The 21,045-nt window shown below is 37.4% G+C and overlaps 1 protein-coding gene across 1 annotated transcript; it reads left to right on the top strand.

Moving 5' to 3' along the window:
• The first annotated feature begins 7,872 nt into the window (after nt 1–7,872).
• On the top strand, nt 7,873–19,778 carry LOC145786274 (proto-oncogene tyrosine-protein kinase receptor Ret-like). Its single transcript, XM_082597915.1, has 14 exons — nt 7,873–7,981; nt 9,726–9,822; nt 10,417–10,557; nt 11,149–11,319; nt 11,935–12,065; nt 12,800–12,878; nt 15,649–15,761; nt 15,829–15,990; nt 16,444–16,557; nt 17,229–17,383; nt 17,898–18,053; nt 18,413–18,627; nt 18,883–18,982; nt 19,080–19,778. Exons 1-14 carry the CDS (start codon nt 7,879–7,881, stop codon nt 19,167–19,169), a joined length of 1,827 nt encoding a protein of 608 aa, XP_082454041.1. The 5' UTR covers nt 7,873–7,878; the 3' UTR covers nt 19,170–19,778.
• The last annotated feature ends 1,267 nt before the right edge of the window (nt 19,779–21,045 follow it).

The raw sequence follows: 21,045 nt of genomic DNA, 5'->3' as shown, positions 1-21,045 counted from the left end.
TTGTACTGAGCGGTTTTCTATCGATAAGAGAGCTTATATCGCCAACACCTTTCCTGGCGGTTTGCCACGTTCCCACCAACGTGATTCGTTTCATCCACAGCCATTCTGCCAGCTCCAGCGATGTATAGAACCGGTCAAGGGAAATATTACGCCCTTCTAACAAGGTCGCTTGCTCTAAATTATACACAAGAGTGCAAACATATTCAAAAACATTGCTCAGGTAATGTGGTCCTGGATCTCCAGTTGGTTTTCCAGCATATGCAATGGACGTATATGTGTAGGGTACACGCGCACTGTTGATGCTTCTAAATAGCAATCCGTATTTCGCTGGCTTGTTTCTATTGTACTGACGAAATGCTACTCCCACACGAGTAGCATACAACGTTTCGTCTAAAGACAAAAAATCTTCTGGAGTAACAACTGCCGCACAGTTTGTAATAAAAATTTCAAAAATTTTTCTCATTGCGGCAAATCGATCGCTCTTCCAACGACGGGTTCTGGATGACTTGTCGTCAAATCTGAGGTTGGCCGACAAGAATTTAAATTGATTCAACGACATTGTTGCAGCAAATATTGGATGGCCATACACATGAGAAAAAGAATGCTGAATTCTGTGAAAGGTATGCTTCAGTAACCCTCTCACGTACCATAGACCAATAAATGCTTCAATCTCTGTCGCATTAGTTTCCATCAAATATGGAGCACGCCAAGATACTCGCTGCTCATCCGATATCTTTGCCAATCGTTCTCGAATGCTTGCGTTGGTGCTTGCTACTATAATGTAAATTATTTCAACAGTGAAAAAATTGCGCCAGGCCGCGAATGATGTCATGGCGTTTCTATACGGAAGATTGACTCCAGGAGTGTTATGAATAACATTAGCTGAACTTTGTCTCCCTATTCTTGTAGGACGATTAGTTGTCCACACCACACTTTCTTTAGTTCTCTTATCAATTACAACCGAAATTCGCTCTTCCTCCTGATCAGGACATGGTTGAAAATTGTCTTCGTCTAGCGCATTATCCACCGAATTGACGACATGATGCCTCCGCTGCTGCGATTGCCTCGGTCTTGCAATAATTACCTCCTCATCACTGCTTTCCCCCGACGTTATAGGATCGTTTTCGCCATCACACAACGGCAAATCCTCGTCACTGTCGGAAAAGTCTACTTCATTTTCGTCCTCTATGTTTGCAAGTATATTTGCAGCTTGAATAGCGTTATAAGTTTCATTTGAATTTGAAGCCATTACAAGGTATCTAGTTTTGTCCACCTGGAACATTCAATATTGCTATGACTAAGTACTGCTAATATGCATTTATCTCATTGTAGTTCTAAATGCTGGCATTTCCACAACAATCAAATTTCTAAGCATAATATATTCAAAGAATCGATTTCGCCATAGTAATAGCATCTTCAGCTAGCATAATTATGTAAAAAAAATTTATTGGTTAGAGTTGAAAGCACATTTATATTTAAATTTAAAATGCATGAAACAAACAAATAAAGCAAAATGTATTATAATGGTAAATAATTTTTTATCAAACAGTCTAAATAATTTCTGGTGTACATTACTCTGCATGTATATTATTCTATCCTCAAATACAACAGATTATAAATTTTCAAACAAAACACTGTAAACCTGATGTTCTAACTGGATTCTAACAGTGAAATTGAAGTGGCACAAAATTTTGAAAGAAATATATAGGCCAACTGTAATGGTCAGATCATCTATACTAAATCTTCCGTTTATGTTGATTCCACGTTGGTAGATGTTCGATTGTCGGGACAAAAACAAACTGTTCCAGCCAGATACAAGACGAAGTTTTATCTCTAATCGTTGTAAGAATTATATATTACATAGTAGGCTAATGTAAAACTGACGTAACACTGAAACAAATATGATGTCGTAACAATAACAGCATGAATGTATTATGGGTTGAGTTGAGTCATTCTCTACGGCGTTTATAAAAGTTCAAAATACTTTATACTTCCATCACCACACGTTGAAGAAATGTAACATGAGAAAATGATGCGCATTCTCTTGTGCCAAGCCATGGAGGCAAGACCAAAATATCGCGTCGTTGGTCAGAGACCGACTCCCCATGAAGAATGGAATTTTAGCGCTGTCCCAGTTTGAATGACAAACACAAAATGAAACCGCACGCTAATAGTAAACTGTCAATCAAGCTATTGAATATCGGCAAATCTCTTGCATTTCATAACTGGCTGTGACAAAAGGTTTATTGTGAACTTCACAATTATCCGATACCAACATAATCGGGATTAAAATTTGGGGCAAGAAAAAAAAGTAAAAGTCAAGAAATCTCAGGTTTTTAGCGTCACTGCTTCTATGTGAAATTGCTGAATTAGCAGAGGGCGAGACCATAAGGTCTACGCCAGTAACAGATACGGTTAAACTATATGTTAATGTTAGTTAGTTAATTATCAACATTGCGTAAGTTTTGACTATCATTTAATTTTGAACTGCTTATACTTAGCAATGTAAAATAATTTAACCAACACCAATTTGGGTTACAGAAACCAAAATAAATTATAACTGTCATTGTTCACTTCATGCAGTGAAATGATGAGCTAATGGGGGTGCAGAAATTGAGCCTTGCCTAGGGTGCAGAATAGCTTTGTGTCGGCCCTTGTTATATCATATTTTAACAACCTCTTGTGGAAAAGATTATTTCTGTACAGAAAACTAAATCACTCGTTTTGTAAATCTCTGAAAATGTAACTATATGAATTTGTTGCAGAGTCATTTATTTTTCATCGGGGGTGAGTGGGGAGCTAACGGAATACCTAAATGGATCGACAACACTTTGATACCAACGACTACAAACAACCATCAATACCCTCGATGGAGATCAGATTTGCCGAAACGAACAACGAGCACTAGCAAAGTGGTTTTGACGACATTTGTGACCCAAGGACCACCAAATTATGATAAAGTTTTATATTTTCTAAACTACAATCAAAACGTCAATGGATACGCATGTGAAAAACTAGGTAAAATTCTTCTGTTGGTTACAACTGAAACGTAACGATCAATGCCGGATTTGTCATTAGACTATAAAGCAGGGGTCGGCAAACTTTCTGTACTACTGGGCCAAATCTACAAACTTCCGGTAACGTGCGGGCCGCATAAATTTCAACCTATAAACAATCGCCACATTATCCTTAAAATCATGGCGCACATGCAACTCCTATTTCTGTGTCTAATTGCACAATGAGACGTGTTTGTTGCCGTTTCATATTTATTATCAAACACGTATTAAAACGCAATGCATTGTTTTTATTTACTTATCATTTATCAATGTGAAGGATGATGTTGTTTCTGTGTCATGGCCAAGGTGTTTAAATCAACTGGTAACTTTGTTGATGATATTTGCAATACGTCATTCAAATGACGATCTGACAGGCGAGTGCGAAGTTTATTCTTTGCGTAATTCATTTTTGAAAAAAGCTGCTCACAACAATATGAACCAGTGGCGGATTCAGAACGTAATTTATGGGTGGGCCTAGGAAATATCGTGGTGGGCCTTTACCAATAATGCCACGGCGGGCCAGCATACAAAAACGTAGTGTTACCACTTACCGGAGCTTTTACACAAGACGGAGTCTCCTAGGTTTCGAGTTAAAAAGTTGATTATGTCATCATAATCCGAACTGTCAATGAGTTGTTTTTCAAAAGTGTCAAGTTGTTAAGGCGTCCAGTTAGCATGGATGATTTCAAGCGCGTTTGGATCCTGTTTGTTGCGGAGAAAAGTCTCTCAACGATGCAGGACGTGGAAGGCAGTGTTATGATGGTCCTTAAAACACTGTTCATGTTCGAGAAAATGACAGCAGGGCAGCTGTCCAGTACTTTCATCAATGTTGAAAAGCTTTCCCGATCTATTTTCCGTTTGATGTGTTGAATGAATACAGCATGTTTAGCATCTGCGATCTGAATGCCATACAGTGCACACGTGCACAGTGATAGATCCAGGTGCGAAAGAGGCCGCTGCCCTGATTAATCCATAGGCCTACGTGTTGTCGATAAAGCGGAAGTTTAACTCCGTGATCTGTCTGTCAAGAATACAGTTCCACAGTGCCCTTAAATCCTCATTGCTCTTGACAGCCGACGTTTTTCCCAGCATTGTCTTCTTTCGTTTGAGACTAGATCAAATCAAATTTCAGGGCAGGTGGTGGAGAGCCTGGTGAATGTAGCTTCGTCCAGCGTTGCTATACCATGCGTTCCATTTGGTGCCTTGTAGATGGGGCATTCGAGAACGACATGGTCAGCAGTTTGTTCCTCCGCGCCGCATTCCCAGGCCGATGAGGGAGCCAGACCCCACTTGTGCATGTTGGAATGGAAGCAACCGACTCCGGTTCGGATTCTGTTGAGCTTGACCCAAGTCGGCCGAGGCAGGTCCATACCAGGGAGGCGCGCCACCGGGTGGGGTATAAAACCATGTAGTTTGCTGTCGGTGGCGCACCACGCTGCATGCCAAGTGTCTTCCATGAAGTGTGCTGCGCTGATGGCATGATCGCTGAATGGATGTAGTAATTCAACAGCAGCTGGCACAAAGGGGTGTATTGACGTTAGTTGCCGGAGAGATTCCTGAGGTGGTGACAATAGTGGTGACAACAGACTTGTAAAACTTCGAAGGTAGCTTGCTTTCACGAGAAGCAACCACGTCCCAGCTAGTTACCTTATGTTTTACCATCAGTTTTTCTGTTAGTTTGAGCACGTCACCAAAGTCACCTTTCGAATTCTCGCAAAAAGTTGCAAAATGTAGCTTTGTGTAAATTGTTTTTATGAATCTTGTTTGTTTGTTTGTTTGTTTATCTTTATCCTGCATTGCGGGAAAGCGGACTTGAGCGCTATGCATCGGTGTACGCCTTCCGACATACACCTGACCCACGCTGCAGCCGACGGCAATGTCAGTTTCCGGTTGTCTACTCTACTTATGACTTAAAGTTGGTACTACCAATTACTCGAAATCGATCACTAGGTAGAGGCAATTATCGTTAAGTTTCTTGCCCAGAGAAACAACAGCAAGTGCGGGTGGCTGGAGTCGAACATGCAGGCTCTCGACTGCGAGCCCAACGCGCTAACCACTCGGCCACGGCTGCCGATTTTGATTTTGGGTGGGCCCATTGTCAATCTGGGTGGGCCTGTACCAATCAGGCCCACCCGGTAGATCCGCCACTGATATGAACTTCCAAACATGTAGCCTACATTACACGTTTTGCATTGTCATACAGGTGAGGATAGGTGGATTTCTAGACATATTCTTTATAAAAGTTGGCAATTGGAACTGAATCGTATTTGGCCTTCAATATGTTGGATGATTGAAGTTCAATTATTTCCATTTGCATCTCATGTGGCACAGTATTGACATCGATTGAAAATGGAATGGCAAATAAATCGAATCTGTTTAGCCTATTTGATTGTGAAATCGCAAAAACGAGATTCAAAGTTAGTTTCAGTGGAAACGATAAGTGAATAGTGATATGTACTTATCAGGGTTGGAAGGTTCAAAAAGGCCCTAATTGTGATAATGAGCAAAGTTGGAATTGATTAGTTGAGTTTCCCAAAGACGTAGCTTGTTTACGAAGGCAGTAATATGATCATACATCTGATTAATAAATTGCTCTTATCCTTGTAGTTGTAAGTTTAGCTTGTTCATATGAGAAGTGAAATCAGTGAGAAAGGCTAAATCTGTTAACCCATCAGGATCACTAAGTTCATCAATGCCGAAACCTGCATTCTTTTGTTTCAAGAAACTCACTATTTCGTTTAGCAAGTCATAAAACCGTTGTAACATAGCACTGCCACTTAGCCATCTAACTTTGCAAAAAACTTTGTAGCGTAGGCTACATGGGAGTTACCGAGTAATGTCGGGACACATGTTAAAGGGCTTTTTGTTATGATATGAAATAAATTCACGCGTAGATAAAGATGAAACTTTAGTTTATGCACTAAAAGTAAGATTGTTCGAGGGCCGCAAAAAGTTTGTCCGCGGGCCGCATTTGGCCCGCGGGCCGCAGTTTGCCGACCCCTGCTATAAAGGCTGAAGCCTAAGGCCTCAAGATTTATTTATTGATTATTTTATAGCTCATTTCTTGTGTGTTATGTGTTTTAAACCAGACTACTAAATGAGAAAGTATATGGATCTATGTGAGTTATGTGAATACTATTGATGTTATTAAGTAGCTTACATGTAGTTTGTAGTATTATTTATCATGTTATGTAATAGCATTTTTTATACAGGCAATATAAAATTTGTAAGTTCAATATTTCTTTAAGGAACATAACATTAACAGTAAAGTAACTTAGAATTATATTGTTCCTGTTTTGAAGCAAGATATTACAAAAGGTTTACAATGTAATAATGAGCTTTGGTTATCTTCAAATGGTTAATTCACTTAAGTGCATATTTCTTCATGACTAATTCACTCTGGTATGGGTGGTTGTTTGTGTGAAATACTCGTCTCTATGGCTGTTAAGATCGGGGCCTCTAAAGGAAAATTGCCTAGGGCATTTCTTTTTCTGAATCCGGCCCTGCTGGTAACGATAGTCGATATCTTTTCTGACTTGTAAAAATGTAAACCGTTGTTTGGAAAAGAGGTAAACCTATCTCATGTCATGCTTTGGCTTTGTTATTGCGTCATGGTGCATCAAACTGAGATAGTACGTCGGTTATTGGCAAAAGTCGTATAATTTTAAATAAAAACAATTTGATAGTTAACAAAAGTGTAATGTAAGTGCATTGTTACATGACATGGCCCTATAACACAGTTTTAAAGCTACGTTTTGTTGACATTGAGTGAATTGTATTTTCACTCATCTTGGATAATACGTTTGTAAAAAAGAAATAACCAAACACTAACTTTATAGTTCCCTGCGTCAGTTTCAGGGAAGCCATGTGACAGCTCACCTTGTGAAAACAATGGCCAATGCAACGATGTCGGTTGTTCGTATTATTGTTCTTGCAAAGAAGGCTACAAAGGTCGTCATTGCAAATTGTGTGAGTAAAATTCTTTGAAGCAGAACGTCTTATTAAATTGCAATCTCATATTTGTCAAGTCTTTACTATGTTTGCTTCATTCCGGAGTGAACAATTGGAAACAAACTTTTACGAAAAAATTTATTTTTTGAACTTTAGCAAAAAAATATAGAAGTTTAATAGAAGCTTGTGCGTTTTATGGCATATTTTTACTGAACTATTAAAAAAAAAGTTATGCCATGAAAGTATTAATCTGCTACTTTTGTGCAAGCAACAAAAATCGCAGAATTTTCTACCTTCTTAACATTAAACATGACTTTGTGAATTTATAAAGTAATTATTAACACACTGAATACGAAAGTGTGCTAGCTCGTCATTCATGATGGTTGATTCACATTTTATACCCAACATTGCACGAACGATAATTAATGAATAGGTGATGTTTCCGGTAAATACTTGCGTAGAAAGAGTGCCAGAAAATGAATATAAAATATGAATTGGCTGCAGTGAAAACGAGCATAGAGACGTTTTAGCAACGTTAGAGCAACCAACTAGATGATATAAAATATTATTGGCTAGATTTCAATAACTCACTACAAAGTTGAACCGTCACTATGCATATTGAAAATAATGCATTGGTGCAATTGCGATTACAGTTCCACCTCGTCTAGCTGAGGCTGAACCTTCATCAGATGTCTTCAGTAACAGTTTTGTCTTGGCTTGTAAAGTAGAGGGATACCCAATACCGACAGTAACTTGGAAGATTACAAACATTAAATTTAACCAATCTGATGAGATAATATCAAATTCAACCGACTCTCCATTCTCTCTTGAAACTTTTACGACTGGAAATGTTGTTGAAGCAAAATTAAAGATGGTGGATGAAGAAGTGTGCCTTGGAAGACGCAACATTTCATGCTGGGCAAGCACTGACATGAATAAAGAAACGAGATTGCATTCATTTACTGTAAACAATGGTAAGGTATTAGATGTTAAAGTAAACAATGAAATACATAAATGCAATAGAATTTAAAAAAAGCATTTAACAGATATGAAAAAAGGCGCTCAATTCATTGCAGGTTAAAATAGACTTTGCTCGAGAGTTGTTAATTTCAAGATATTCGGCTGATTTGTAGGTTGGGTGCAATTCTCAATCAAGTGTAACTATCTGGTGTAAAATTAAAAAGCAACTCGATTTTGTGCAAGACTTGTTCTGAATCTCAAGGATGTATGAGTTTGCATGATCTTCTATGTTGTATTCTCAAAAAAGACATTTAATTAATATTGTCTGTTTACTTAGTCGAGCAGGCATACCCGAAAAGTGCCCTATACAAGGTGTGTCGCAAGGTCCTGAATTTTAGGGGTGTTATAATGTATAGGCTATAAGTTACATTTGAATAATTGATATCTTTACTGTTTTCTGTTCATCACCTAAATGTGCAATAGTTTAATTTTAATACAGAAAAAAAATTGTTCCTAAGCTGATTTAATAATTGTAATGTACGGCATGTGTACGGTAATAAAATAATCAAATTTTTCAAATATTGTTTTAGAAATTATTGCAATAAAACATAGACTTATAGCATAAAAATACGGTACTACGACAGTTCAACGAACGACAGTTCATCGAACGACAGTTTATCGAACGACAGTTTATCGAAACGACAGTTTATCGAACGACAATTCATCGAACGACAGTTTATCGAAACGACAGTTTATCGAAACGACAGTTTATCGAACGACAGTTTATCGAACGACAATTTATCGAACGACACAGGGCCGTAGCCAGACCGCAGAGCAAGGGGGGCCAACTTTTTTTAAGGGAGGCCGAAAAAATTTAAATGGGCAAAATCATTATAAATGTAGCTGTTGCTCTTGAATGTTTGGATTTTGCCAGGGGGGGGCGGATTTGTTTTTAAGGGGGGCGAGGCCTCTCTGGCTCCCTGCTGGCTAGGGGCCTGGAACAACAGTTAATCGAAAACCTAACCCCTAAAACCTAACCCTAACCCTAACCCCCAACCCCTAACCCCCAACCCCTAACCACTAACCCCTAACCCCTAACCCCTAACCGTAACCCTACCCCTAACCCATAACCCTACCCCTAACCCATAACCCTACCCCTAACCCATAACCCCCAACCCCTAACTCCTAACCACTAACTCCTAACTCCTAACCACTAACCCCTAACCCCTAACCTTAACCCTACCCCTTAACCTCCAACCCCTAACCCTACCCTTAACCCCTACCCCTAACCCTTAAACTCCAACTCCCAACCACTAACCCCTAATTCTAACCTTAACCTCTAGCCCCTAGCCCCTAACTCCTAGCCTCTAGCCCCTAGCCCCTTCCATGAATTGTCGTTCGATGAACTGTCGTTTCGATAAACTGTCGTTCGATGAACTGTCGTTTCGATGAACTGTCGTTTCGATGAACTGTCGTTTCGATGAATTGTCGTTCGATGAACTGTCGTTTCGATAAACTGTCGTTCGATGAACTGTCGTTTCGATAAACTGTCGTTCGATGAACTGTCGTTTCGATGAACTGTCGTTTCGATGAACTGTCGTTTCGATGAATTGTCGTTTCGATGAATTGTCGTTCGATAAACTGTCTTTCGATAAACTGTCGTTCGATGAACTGTCGTTCGATAAATTGTCTTTCGATAAACTGTCGGGTCACGTAAAAATACATGTCTAAAATGTTCATTTTGAAATGCTTTTAAAGAACCATCGACTTTTTTGCTTCCCATCTTGAACGGATCGTCTGATACGTCAGCCAACGTCACATTTACGTCAGCTTGCGAAGACAACGGACCAATCAGGTGACCGGTATTTTTTAAAAGATTTTTTAGCCTTGTATTAATAGATAAATATAGTCTCGTGCTTGATCCCAAACGTCAAAGAATGTTCCCAATGTAGTTTTCTGCATGACCAACCGTTACTAAGAACTTGCAACAACGGGAGATATAAATATGTAATTACTGTACTTAGGGTACTTCGAAATGATGGCTAAGTAATTTCGTAACAGCTTCTAGAAAGTGATTTCCAAGTCAAAAAAAGCACACACACACACCAGTAAAGTGGTTATCCCAAAGGCAGAGCTTTGATAGAAAGTACTTTGTTGTGTTACAAACTTACAAATTTAACGGGCACGGGCAGCATTTCGCTGTATATGATCATTAACAAGTCTCTTTACAATTTCAATAATTTTTGTCCTTGACTTTTGATTTAGCTTTAAGATGATAATAGAGACTAACCTGGCCTGGGTCGTATGAAGTTTTTTCACTGCCGTAGTTTTGCACATGTTTTCAAAACAGTACTATTCTGGTCTATTAGATAAGAGATCGGGAAACAAATTGAAGGATATATAGCCTACATGCTGGTAAAATAAAGACTTCCTGAATATTGTTTTGCAGTTGCTATTTCCTTGTTGCGCAGTACACAACTGAGCAAGTGACAGAACAACAACCTCAGCCACCTACGCCAGCCTTCCTCGATAACTTAGCATTCTCTGACTTTTTCAATGGAAAGCCTTATTTGGCATTAGCAGTAAAACAGTGAGTGAATTGTGTTTTTTGTGAGTAAGATCTAAGCGTAAAACCTAATTTGATTTTTCAAACAAGCACTTTTACTTTGATGCTACCGATATGTATGGTATATAAAGATGATATGAAATCTCATTAATATGCTTTATTACTATGAAACTACTTTTATAAGAAGAAACCCGTAAAGTCAACATCATTATTAGCAAACTGCAAAATATTGACGGGCGCATTTTTAAACATCGCCCAGTTTTTGAAAGTGGTGTTTAAAAAATTCTTCTAAACTATTGAATTTCATAATAAACATGGAACAACGGTTAAAGGCGAATGTCTTATTCCTCTTGCATTTAAGATCGCCGCATGTCACGTTGTTAAATCCAGAAACAGCAGCCAATGAATTGTGTGTTAAAGAGCGTTGTTAGGTCCACATGTCTATCCTGAGGGTCGGTATACAGGACATTGGTAGACAATGTGGTATGCAGTCTGAAAATCTGAGCCACATGCACAAGATGGTGTGCATGGAAAGATAGTTGAATAGTGTGTTGATTCCACTCGTTTAATTATGCAATTAATAAACAACTCACAAACTATGCTTCACAATTGCAGTGATAAACAAGCTCAAACAAACACGTTTGTTCTTGGGAACGGCCAAAATACAAGCTGTGATGTCACTGGGGAGTCTAATAGAGCGTTATCAATGCGGAAAGGGAGCGCGACAAAGAGTGAATTAGTCTACCAAGCGAGGAATTATCCTCTTGTTCCCAACAAATTTTACAGGTAATATAAAGACCAATTCAGAGACTATCACCGTTTTCGTGAAAAAGTAGCCCACGAAAGAGAAGATACTTATCATTATACTGGAGACGTGGGCTGCTTTCCCATACACTATTACAACTTTTACAGGTAGCTGATTTATAAAACAATGTGGACAAATATCTCCAGTTTTATACGTTTTAAAAACAATGCAAAATGCCGAATCACTCAAATGGGATTTATTTAAATGAGCATTTGTTGAAGCTGATCACATTAGCGATCGAAGTCGATTGTTTGGCATGCAGGATTTAACTGGCTAAGGCAAAAAGTATATTTATCAGTATTCTCACAATAAAAGTTTAGTTTTGTAAAAAAATAGATATATTACAGTTATTAAAATTAGTTACTAGTTTACTAAAAACCTTCAGCCTGTTTCACCTTAAATGGATCATTTGATTATTCTATTTTAATAAGTTCCTTCTGATGATCTTATAAAAGTGAAGTTAGTTGTTAAGGTGTTTAGTTCGCTCGTAACTAATGTTGATGTAATTTGCTCTGTTTGGCTTTTCGCTTGGCGTTGAGCAATTTTTCTAGTATTAATACATTTATTGTTTATATTACAGTATACGATCTTTTCAGATTTTACATCATTTCTTCTTCGCCTCGGCCTGATGGAACCATAGTTTTCACCTCTGGTGAGGCAAGTGTGTATAACACACCTTCCAATGCATACACGGGTGACGAAGAAACCCCAGCAGGAAGTAACACAGGTAGACTAAAGTAATTCGTTATACTGAAAGTAATAAAGGTTTATTAGGCAGTTTAGCAATCAAATAATAATAGAAACGTCACTGCCTTTTGCTGAATTATATTGCACTTATTTTTGTCAATATTTTTATTATTATTATAAAGAGCACTGCAGTTTACAAACATGTTTTGAGACGTTATATAATAATCTTTGGTTCTCTCTTACATTTGAAATAACGATACAATACCAGTATATATTTGGTAGAAGAAATTCGTTGCACGAAGTGAGCCGAGATAAAAAGTCAATTAACCATCCCTTAGTAGTGCAGTAAATTGGCACTACTTGCGCACTTACAATCCTATTATTTTATTAGAATACTGGCACTTACAATCCTATTATTTTATTAGAATATTGGCACTTAGAATCCTATTATTTTATTACAATATTGGCACTTACAATCCTATTTTCCAACACTTCGTTAGTTTTTTATTGTATCCAATCTTAGGCGGGCGGTGGAAGATTTAGATTAAGTGGACCGGAAGGCAAAGCAGCCAATCTACGTGTCCACCTTCAAGCATGCCTTTAAATTTCCTGCCAAACGTACAACCGCGTGCTTTTAAGCTGAGTCGAACCGGCGCCCTTTCGAGTATCGTGCCGAAGCTCTCACCACTCGGCTATGTACCTGATATTAGTTCAGCACTTCGTTGAACTAATATCAGAGAATCATCTCCTTACATTAAAAAAAACTGTTTTCAGGCATAATAGTCGGAGCGTTGGTTGCTGCGTTGACACTGCTTATGGTTGTTGTTATTGTTGGAATTGCAATAGTGAAACGGTAAGTTCATTTTAAGGTTACACATTATATAGATCTAAACATCACAACTGAAGTTATGGGTTACTCGGCATCATCACACAGGTCTCATCAGGTCAGATGCGTCGCAGCGCAACGGGTCAAGGTAGACCAAAACTTAATAAGGAAGAACTCGTAATAAGTGACCTTAACCAACAATATGCAACAGTTTTTGCTTTCCCAATTAATACATTTTATTCGGCTGATTACTTTGTTTTGTGATTGTGACTATTATTCATTCTTTACTCAGTTCACAAGGTAGCCGTCGTAGACCTACGTGAGAATTATTAGTCTGCTATTATACACAGTATAGTTGTGATATGTTTACCCATGGCCACCTAGTAGAATATGGCCGGCTATGTCACATATGAAGGCCGTTTTACAACGGGCCGATAGAAAAATACTTGAAATTTTGACTAACAAAGAAACTGCTTTTACTGGCATGAGGTACAACAAAGCAGATATTTTTCAGACTTGTTAGGGGTTTTTAATGCATTTAACAGGTGCCTAACCTTACATTTAGACATATTGCATTACCAAACTACATAATGAATGGTGCAAATTAACAATTTGTAAGTGAACAAACATCTCAAAATAAGCAATAACAAACAGCACAGACTATTTTGTTACAACAGAAATAGTGTAAAGATATGCGAAAATAATGATAGGCCTATATGTTTTATTCAATGAAGTGGGGGGGAACTACAAAGACGATAGTGATCGGAAAAAAAGACATCCCATAACTACAATAGAATCTTAAACTGCTTTTGCCTTTGCTTAAATGCTACAATGTTATCCTTTCTTTTTGACTCATTTATAATCTTTTGGTAATTATTATAATAAATATAAACAACAATTTTCGATGCAAAGTGGTTGCGCCAGATCACCTGTGTGTTACATGTAAACTTTACACCGAAGAAAAGATATTTTTTGAAAACATAGGCTACTGCATAGCTTTTCGACAAGGCAATCCACATTTGCGCAACTTTTCTTCAACAACATCTAAACCAGCAAAAGCACTATAAACAAAATCAGAAAGTGGCTGAGAAGGCACATTGAAGCCCCCCTTGACAAAAACTGAAAGTACAAAGGAGCTTTAGCTGCAGAATCAGCTGTAAGTAAACTTTTGCACATTGCACATTTGGAGCGTTATCAATTTTTTTTGCAATATAACCGGCTATTATAAAGCCAACTTCTGCACTATTAGAAGATAATGTTGCGATAAACATTTCATTGGCAACTTCATTCACATCTTCCTGAAACTTTTCAAAGCTTGAAATGCATGGATCACTTGCAGCTAGATCCTCTTTCCAAAATTGAATATCCCTTTTCAACAAATCTTTTTGCACATGCAAATTTCGATCTACTAACAACTTCAGCAAACTTGGAAAAGCCAGACAACTTGTCAGAAATGATGTTATAAAAAATCAAAAAGTTTTATTCCCGACAGTAGCCTACTGGAAACCATTTGGGCAGTGTGCCTCAGTTATGTCACTGAAAATAAGATATTCTGTTTTTCTGCGAGAAGTCTACCAGTTCATCAAGTTGTTTTATATGAATTTTGGGTGCTTTTCGTGGAGGTGCTGCTGGTGCTGGAGTTGGTAAAGCTGATGGAGTGATGGCGTTTTAATGCTTGAATTGAGTGAACTGTCGGAACTGGATTTAGATGCCACTTGAGGTTATTTCTTTTACCATAACTTATAAATTTCTCTTCAAAATGTTTCATACACAAAACAAACTTTTTTGTAGGCCCCCAGTTAGATGGGTTAACAAATTTTATCCATTGCGGCAGCAACACTACGGTACACTATATCCAGAAGAAAAGCAAACTTAGAAATATTGGTAACAGAAGTAAAGTAGCATGATTTACAACCAAACGCAACGCATTTGTTAGGCATTTTGTCACTTAATTCCTATAAAATGCAATGAAACAAGTCCATCATCAACTTGAACATGTGAACTTCAGATCATGACCGATTCGTGGTCATGTATAATTGTATAGGCTATCCTACATGCCAAGACTTGCAGTACGATTCATACATTGGTCAAAGAGTTACAATATTTTGCTGACAGAAAACGATTGGTTTATCTAGTTTAGTTTTGCAAACATGAAGTTAACCTGCTTTCCTTTCGTCAACTGACTACAAAGTTAAAGTAGGCTACAGTAGCAATTAAAAAGTATGCTGAAGTGAAGATACAACTAGGTCTGTAGCCATTGCATATCAGAAGCTTGATTTGCTCAGTAATCAGCTGCATAATTTCGGTACCGTGCATTACTTTTCTGTGCTATGTTGCTTGAGAATATCACATGAAAACTAACTGCAGAAGTGCACATATTGTGCGACTTTATTGTTTTCCTTTTCACTCTAGCTGCTAGACTTGCCTATGCTGTGACTATAACTGCGTATGAGTTTACTTCATGGTTCACTCCCATCAAGCAAAATGTCCAGCTGCGCAATGTTTCAGCTCTCAATTTACAAACTTTTTTTACACTGAGTCAACGTCCACAAACCTACGATTCATATCTACATACTCTTAAGACAAAAGTAATGTGTTTTGTCTGCCGAACTGCTACGAAACAGTCGGCCCGGTATTTTAAGGCTTCAAAATGTGACATAGCCGGTCATCTCTACTAGTATGGTCATGGTTTGCCACATGCTAAATTTAGCATAATGTATTTGGTTGTTTGTCCTATTGGTTTGGTTTACCTACATGTATAAAATTGATTTTAAATACAGTTGTATTGTTTTTGTAGACACAGCATTCATGTTACGTTCTATCGATTCACTGACAGAAAAAATGGCAAAACAAAGAACACCAGTTCGCATCTGAATGCACCATCACAAACAAATGGGGTTCCTTTGCAAGGTATCAATCAACTGTTCTTAATTTTGATTCAACTTGAAATATTTTTATACTAAGAAATTTGGAGCAGATCGATCGTTGATATCTGAAGACTCACAACCAACAAAGATTCCTTTTGAAAATATCAAGGTATTGGAGAAGTTGGGAGAAGGAGAATTCAGTGAAGTTTGGAAAGTCAGGATTTCAAATAAACCCTTTCAGTCATTGGATAGCGCTGCTAAAATAATTAAAGGTAAGAAACAAGACCAAACATCAAGTTATTACTTTATTCTTGTCACGACGTAATCGAGTAAATGTTTGCGTCAACTAATTGCTAACGAAATGACATTTTCGTATGAAATTATGTTAGAAACAGAGTGAAAATGAGCGGTAATCTTGTTGCGTTTTTAATTCTGATTCTCGCTACTTTATTCCTTTCGTCAGTATGTTTTTGTGTTGTGCCAATCGTTGCTGAACAGGTTGTGATTACCTGTTTCGGCCCACTTGATAAAGTCAGTCGCGCTCATTGACGAAACGTAATAAACACTAGGTATCATTCTTAACATCAGGAGGTAACCTAATAGCCTATAATCACCAGAAGAACGCAAGTCACTTTATTTATTAAATTATGTTAGACTACTATTTAACATTGGTGTATATGTGGCTGATCTTAACCCATCGACAATGCAAAGAAATGTTATTCCAGGCTCTGCACTTTCAATAAAGCAACGAGAAGAATTTCAAACAGAATTAAGGCTGATGCACCGTGTTGGTGAGAACCCGTTCGTGGTTCAACTTTACGGCATCAGCGAACATCAAGGTAAGAGAGTCGTATCAAATTACAACAGACCATTAGAGTGAGAATGAATTGAGCCTGTTGACCTAGTATTTGATTTAAAAGCCTGGTTCCTTTTTTTAATGAAAATATCACCTACAACACTGTGTGATAGTCTAGTCTGTGTAGGTTTCCACTAAAATAAACTACTATAAAAAAAACATGCTACGCTTTTAAGTTGTTTGATTTCTTTGCATCTGTTTAACATGAATTTGATGTTGCATTCATGGTAGATTGCAGGAAAAGTGTAACAAATTATCGTGTTTGTACGATGCTATGGAAAGAAAGGAACATTTTTAAGTCTTCAATGGGTTCAAATATGACTTTTTTTAAATCGTCTAATTGCAGCAAACCCTTCCGTGAAAAAATATTCTAGTTATTAACACGTTTTTTTTCTTTTAGTTTGAAGTTTTATTTTTACAATTGCCAACGTTGAAAGAAAGGTAATTTTGCGCAATCACAAACAGATATTGACAACAAATTAATTGGGTTGAATAACAATATTTTATGAAGCTACACTAAACAAACATTTTTCAACACTAAAAAAGTTTTTTTCAGAATCAATACACAAAACTCTATTGCATATGTCAACTACAACAGTTTTAAAATAAAGCTTACAAACACTTTGTTACTGTTGTTCAAACATATTGTTGCAGATAAACTGATAGCAATTACTGAATTGGTGGAAAATGGAGACCTGCATAAGTTCCTAGTGAACAATCGTCCACCCAATGGAAGCAACAATGGTTATGAGATTCCTGTGCCGCTGGGAACCACAACAATGTTGAGGTTTTCATGCGACATAGCCACGGTATTGGTGAAGGAATGAACGTTATGTTAATGTGAATGAAATCTAAACTGATCTGAAACTGATTAGAACTTTTGGTAAAAGTCACTCATTGCAACTTCTATGATTGCAGACCGTCTGAATAGAAATTGCAACCGTTCCAATTTTTCTAACTTATCATCTCGTTTCATTGTGAATCTCGCCTTAACGTTCGTATTTGGTCGCTTTTCCCTTTTCCAAACTTCAGTTATATTTGGCATGTATCGTTTTCTCTGTGGCAGAAATAAATGCAAGCAAACTGTAAACTAAAAACAAAAAGTCAGCAACAAAAGTTACAGTCGCAATGTGTTGTGTCATAATGCGAGGGATGAAGTTCAGTCAATGGGAGAAGTTAAGGAAATTCTTTCAAGATCATAACGCGCCAATCCGACGAAGACAAATCACATTAAACATAGTAACTTTCAAATTGTGTTATTATACAAAAAATACAAATCGTGAAGATGTTTTTACTAAAGTACAATACATTCTTGTTTCTCAGGGAATGGAGTTTATCTCCAGTGTGAAGTTGGTGCACCGGGATTTGGCCTGCAGGAATGTTCTGCTGACAGGCAAGCTTCGATGCAAGATATCTGACTTTGGTCTTTCTCGTGAAGTCACTGAGTCAGAAGGAACTTACGTCAAGCTCAACCTTGTGGTAAATAAGTTAGTCATTGACCAAGATAAATTCTCTGCTGAACTGAACTAGCAAATTTAGTTTGATTTTTTGTATGCTGGCTTAAAGAAATAGTGATCCAGTAAAAACATAATCAATGTTCGAAACCTGCAGAAGATGCATGTAAAAAAAATTACAAGTTATTTATAAATAAAAAAACCTTTTGAAAACTATTATCATTACCCTATTACTATTTAACATTAAATCATGTCAATTCTATGGTCAAGTTGTTCATGAGTTGGATATGTAATTCAAACAAGTTGCTTACTTTTCACAACCTAGTGCTTAGATGGGAACTGCTCTCTAAACCAAAACTTTGAATAACTTTTCGATTTTTTAAGGGGGCAAAGCTTCCATCCCGCTGGATGTCGCCAGAGGCATACTTTGATCAAATCTACACTAGCTCCAGTGACGTATGGTCGTTTGGGGTCGTAATGTGGGAAATTGTAGCTTTCGGGTTTACTCCTTACAAGAGACTGAGTGGGCGCGAGCTGCAGTACAAAGTACTCAATGAAAACTACAGATTACAGCAACCAAGTTCCTGCCCAGATGAATTGTAAGTTCGCATGGTTGAATAGCCCGTCATTGATGCAAGCTCAATTTTTGATAAATTTGGATGTTTAGAGTTAGATGTTTAGAGTAGATAAACTTGGATGTCTAAACTTTAGACTATAACGCAGTCTTCGCTTTTCAGTTATGACGTCATAAAGCGGTGTCAGAATATTCCATTACATATAGACATTTTATATCTTTAGAAACTTGTTGTTGACATGATGGTCTGTGGAGTATGTTGCAATCTTTCCTTTTACAGCTATGGCGTCATGAGACGGTGTTGGAATCTTGACCCTTCCTACCGACCAACTTTTTCTGATTTGAGGAAAGAATTAGAAGATCTAAGTACTCGCATAACAGTAAGTCACAGATGGTATTGTGTGAAGCAGCTAATAATAAGTTTCATTTTGCTATCTGCGCCTTCTTTTACATAATTTTTGTTATCAATTTCTATAGAATTCCAACCCAGCTTACGCAAATCTACAGAAAGAACAAAATATCTACGAAGACATTGATCTTGGAAACTTTGGATTTGCTCTTAGTTGAACTACCGACAACATTTTCGTCAGTTTTGTTCTTTTGTCTGTAAAGCGAAACATACTCACACTTTTGTTTTGTCATCCTTACATTTTCACAAAGCAAGTTGATTTCATGCTGATTTGTTCATGTTTGGAAGGAAATTTGCTTCTAGTATCTCTTTGTTTTATTGAGCGCTTTAACAATGTATCTTTACCCGAAATTGTTCACGAGTTCAATGCATCGACAGCAGATCATTCTCAATCCTCCAATTAAGCAAATCAACCGATTTAGAAAATCTGCTGATTAAACAGTTTGATTGGGCACAAACTATTTTCTTTACTCACTAACTTAGTCTGATGATTAGAATCTTCAATCAGGGATCCACAGATTAATTTCAAGCCAATAGCTTCTCGATTAACTAGTCGGATGATTTGCTTAATAGTCCACTTAAAGATATGCATTTGGTGCATTCAAATGTATTCAGCAACGTTTTGCCATTTTTTCTGTTTGTTGTGATTGAGAATTGGTTCCAGCTGTATCGTTTCTGTGTATAGTGATTCTTGTCCTGGAAATGTTAGTGATAAGATAAAAAAATCAATATGCAGTGCTGCATAATTCTGTAATAATAAACCTTTGTGCGACAATAGAACAGTTTCTTGACCTTTCCAGAAATGTAAGTTGCCTTAGAAACCATTTGGAAGGTCACTGATTTTAATAATCTTTATTATGAAGCAAAGGCCTGCTCCAAATGTTTGTTCAGCTATGAAAGAGAGCTCCTCTTGTTTTACCACAAACAAATAACGCCAAGCCACGTCACATAACCGGACTCCACATTATTCATTTTTAAACACGCGCAGAAAACTATAAGATTTCCATCGAATGCTTTCGACACATCATAGTGCCCTCATTTGTGCCATCATAGTGCCTTCATCAGGACAGGAATAACAACGATAAAGTTAGCTATAGCTAACTGTTGCTCTATGCTGCTGCTGAGCTGATAAGTGATGATGACAAGTGATAAGATTAGATGAGCCATATTCTATATAGTACAGATATAGTACAGATTAGCCATATTCTGCTTGAGGGTTTATTTTATGGTTTTTAAACAATTGCTCTATCTATAAAAAAACTGAGGAATCGTTGGTAAATTATTATTTTTTTGTTAATTTACATTGACCAATTCGTATACTAGTAAAATACTTGTTGGCAAAAGAAGCTATAGCCAGCAAAATCTGTCATTTTTACACTGATGCAACGTCTGCAGACGTTAAATCAATGCAAAAATGATGGTTTTTGCTGTCTGGAAACTCGTACAACTTTTTCGTCTTAAAATCATAAACCATGGATAATTCTCTAATCAAAAGTGAAAGCAACATACTTTTAATATAATAATATCATAAGTGCACAGTGTTGCAGTAAAGCGCAAGTTTTGTGTTGACATGTAGTCTGTAGATAACGTAACAACTGCATGGCTTTCCAATCAATCTTCACCTTTAGGCTGACTCAGAAAATACCAGCTTGATTTAGCTTACTGCTTTACCAATCATAGAAATAAGAAATATTATGAATACTATTGCACAAAACGAAATGGATTGAACCGAAAAACCATTTTGAGGCTACTGAAGGAAACTCAAAGTCAGGATCGTGTTACCGCCCCCTGTTCTCCTCGGCCGGGAGGCGAAATTTTTTTCCCATGAACTTTCTGTCTCATTTAACTTACATATTTCGGTAAGTGTAGCCATTATTGGTTACCGCGTGCGGTAAATTTATCCATCGGTTACTTCTCATAGAGTTTGTATTAAATACAGTGTGAATGCAAACATTATTTCGTTGGCATGTTCAGTGGTTTCATCTTGTGCCTAATGTTCACGAGAACAACTGTTCGACGCCCATCGAAGTCAAT

This window comes from Aplidium turbinatum, chromosome 17 (assembly GCF_918807975.1).
Source record: "Aplidium turbinatum chromosome 17, kaAplTurb1.1, whole genome shotgun sequence".
Lineage (NCBI taxonomy): Eukaryota > Metazoa > Chordata > Ascidiacea > Aplousobranchia > Polyclinidae > Aplidium > Aplidium turbinatum.
This window is presented reverse-complemented; position numbering and strand designations above follow the sequence as displayed.

What these genes read in the sequence shown, in the direction of transcription:
- LOC145786274 (XM_082597915.1), top strand. Translation starts at nt 7,879, where the DNA reads ATGGTGGATGAAGAAGTGTGCCTTGGAAGACGCAACATTTCATGCTGG. An exon ending in GAAGACAACGGACCAATCAG is followed by an intron (nt 9,823 to 10,416) that starts GTGACCGGTATT and finishes ATTGTTTTGCAG; the next exon opens with TTGCTATTTCCTTGTTGCGC. An exon ending in TTGGCATTAGCAGTAAAACA is followed by an intron (nt 10,558 to 11,148) that starts GTGAGTGAATTG and finishes TCACAATTGCAG; the next exon opens with TGATAAACAAGCTCAAACAA.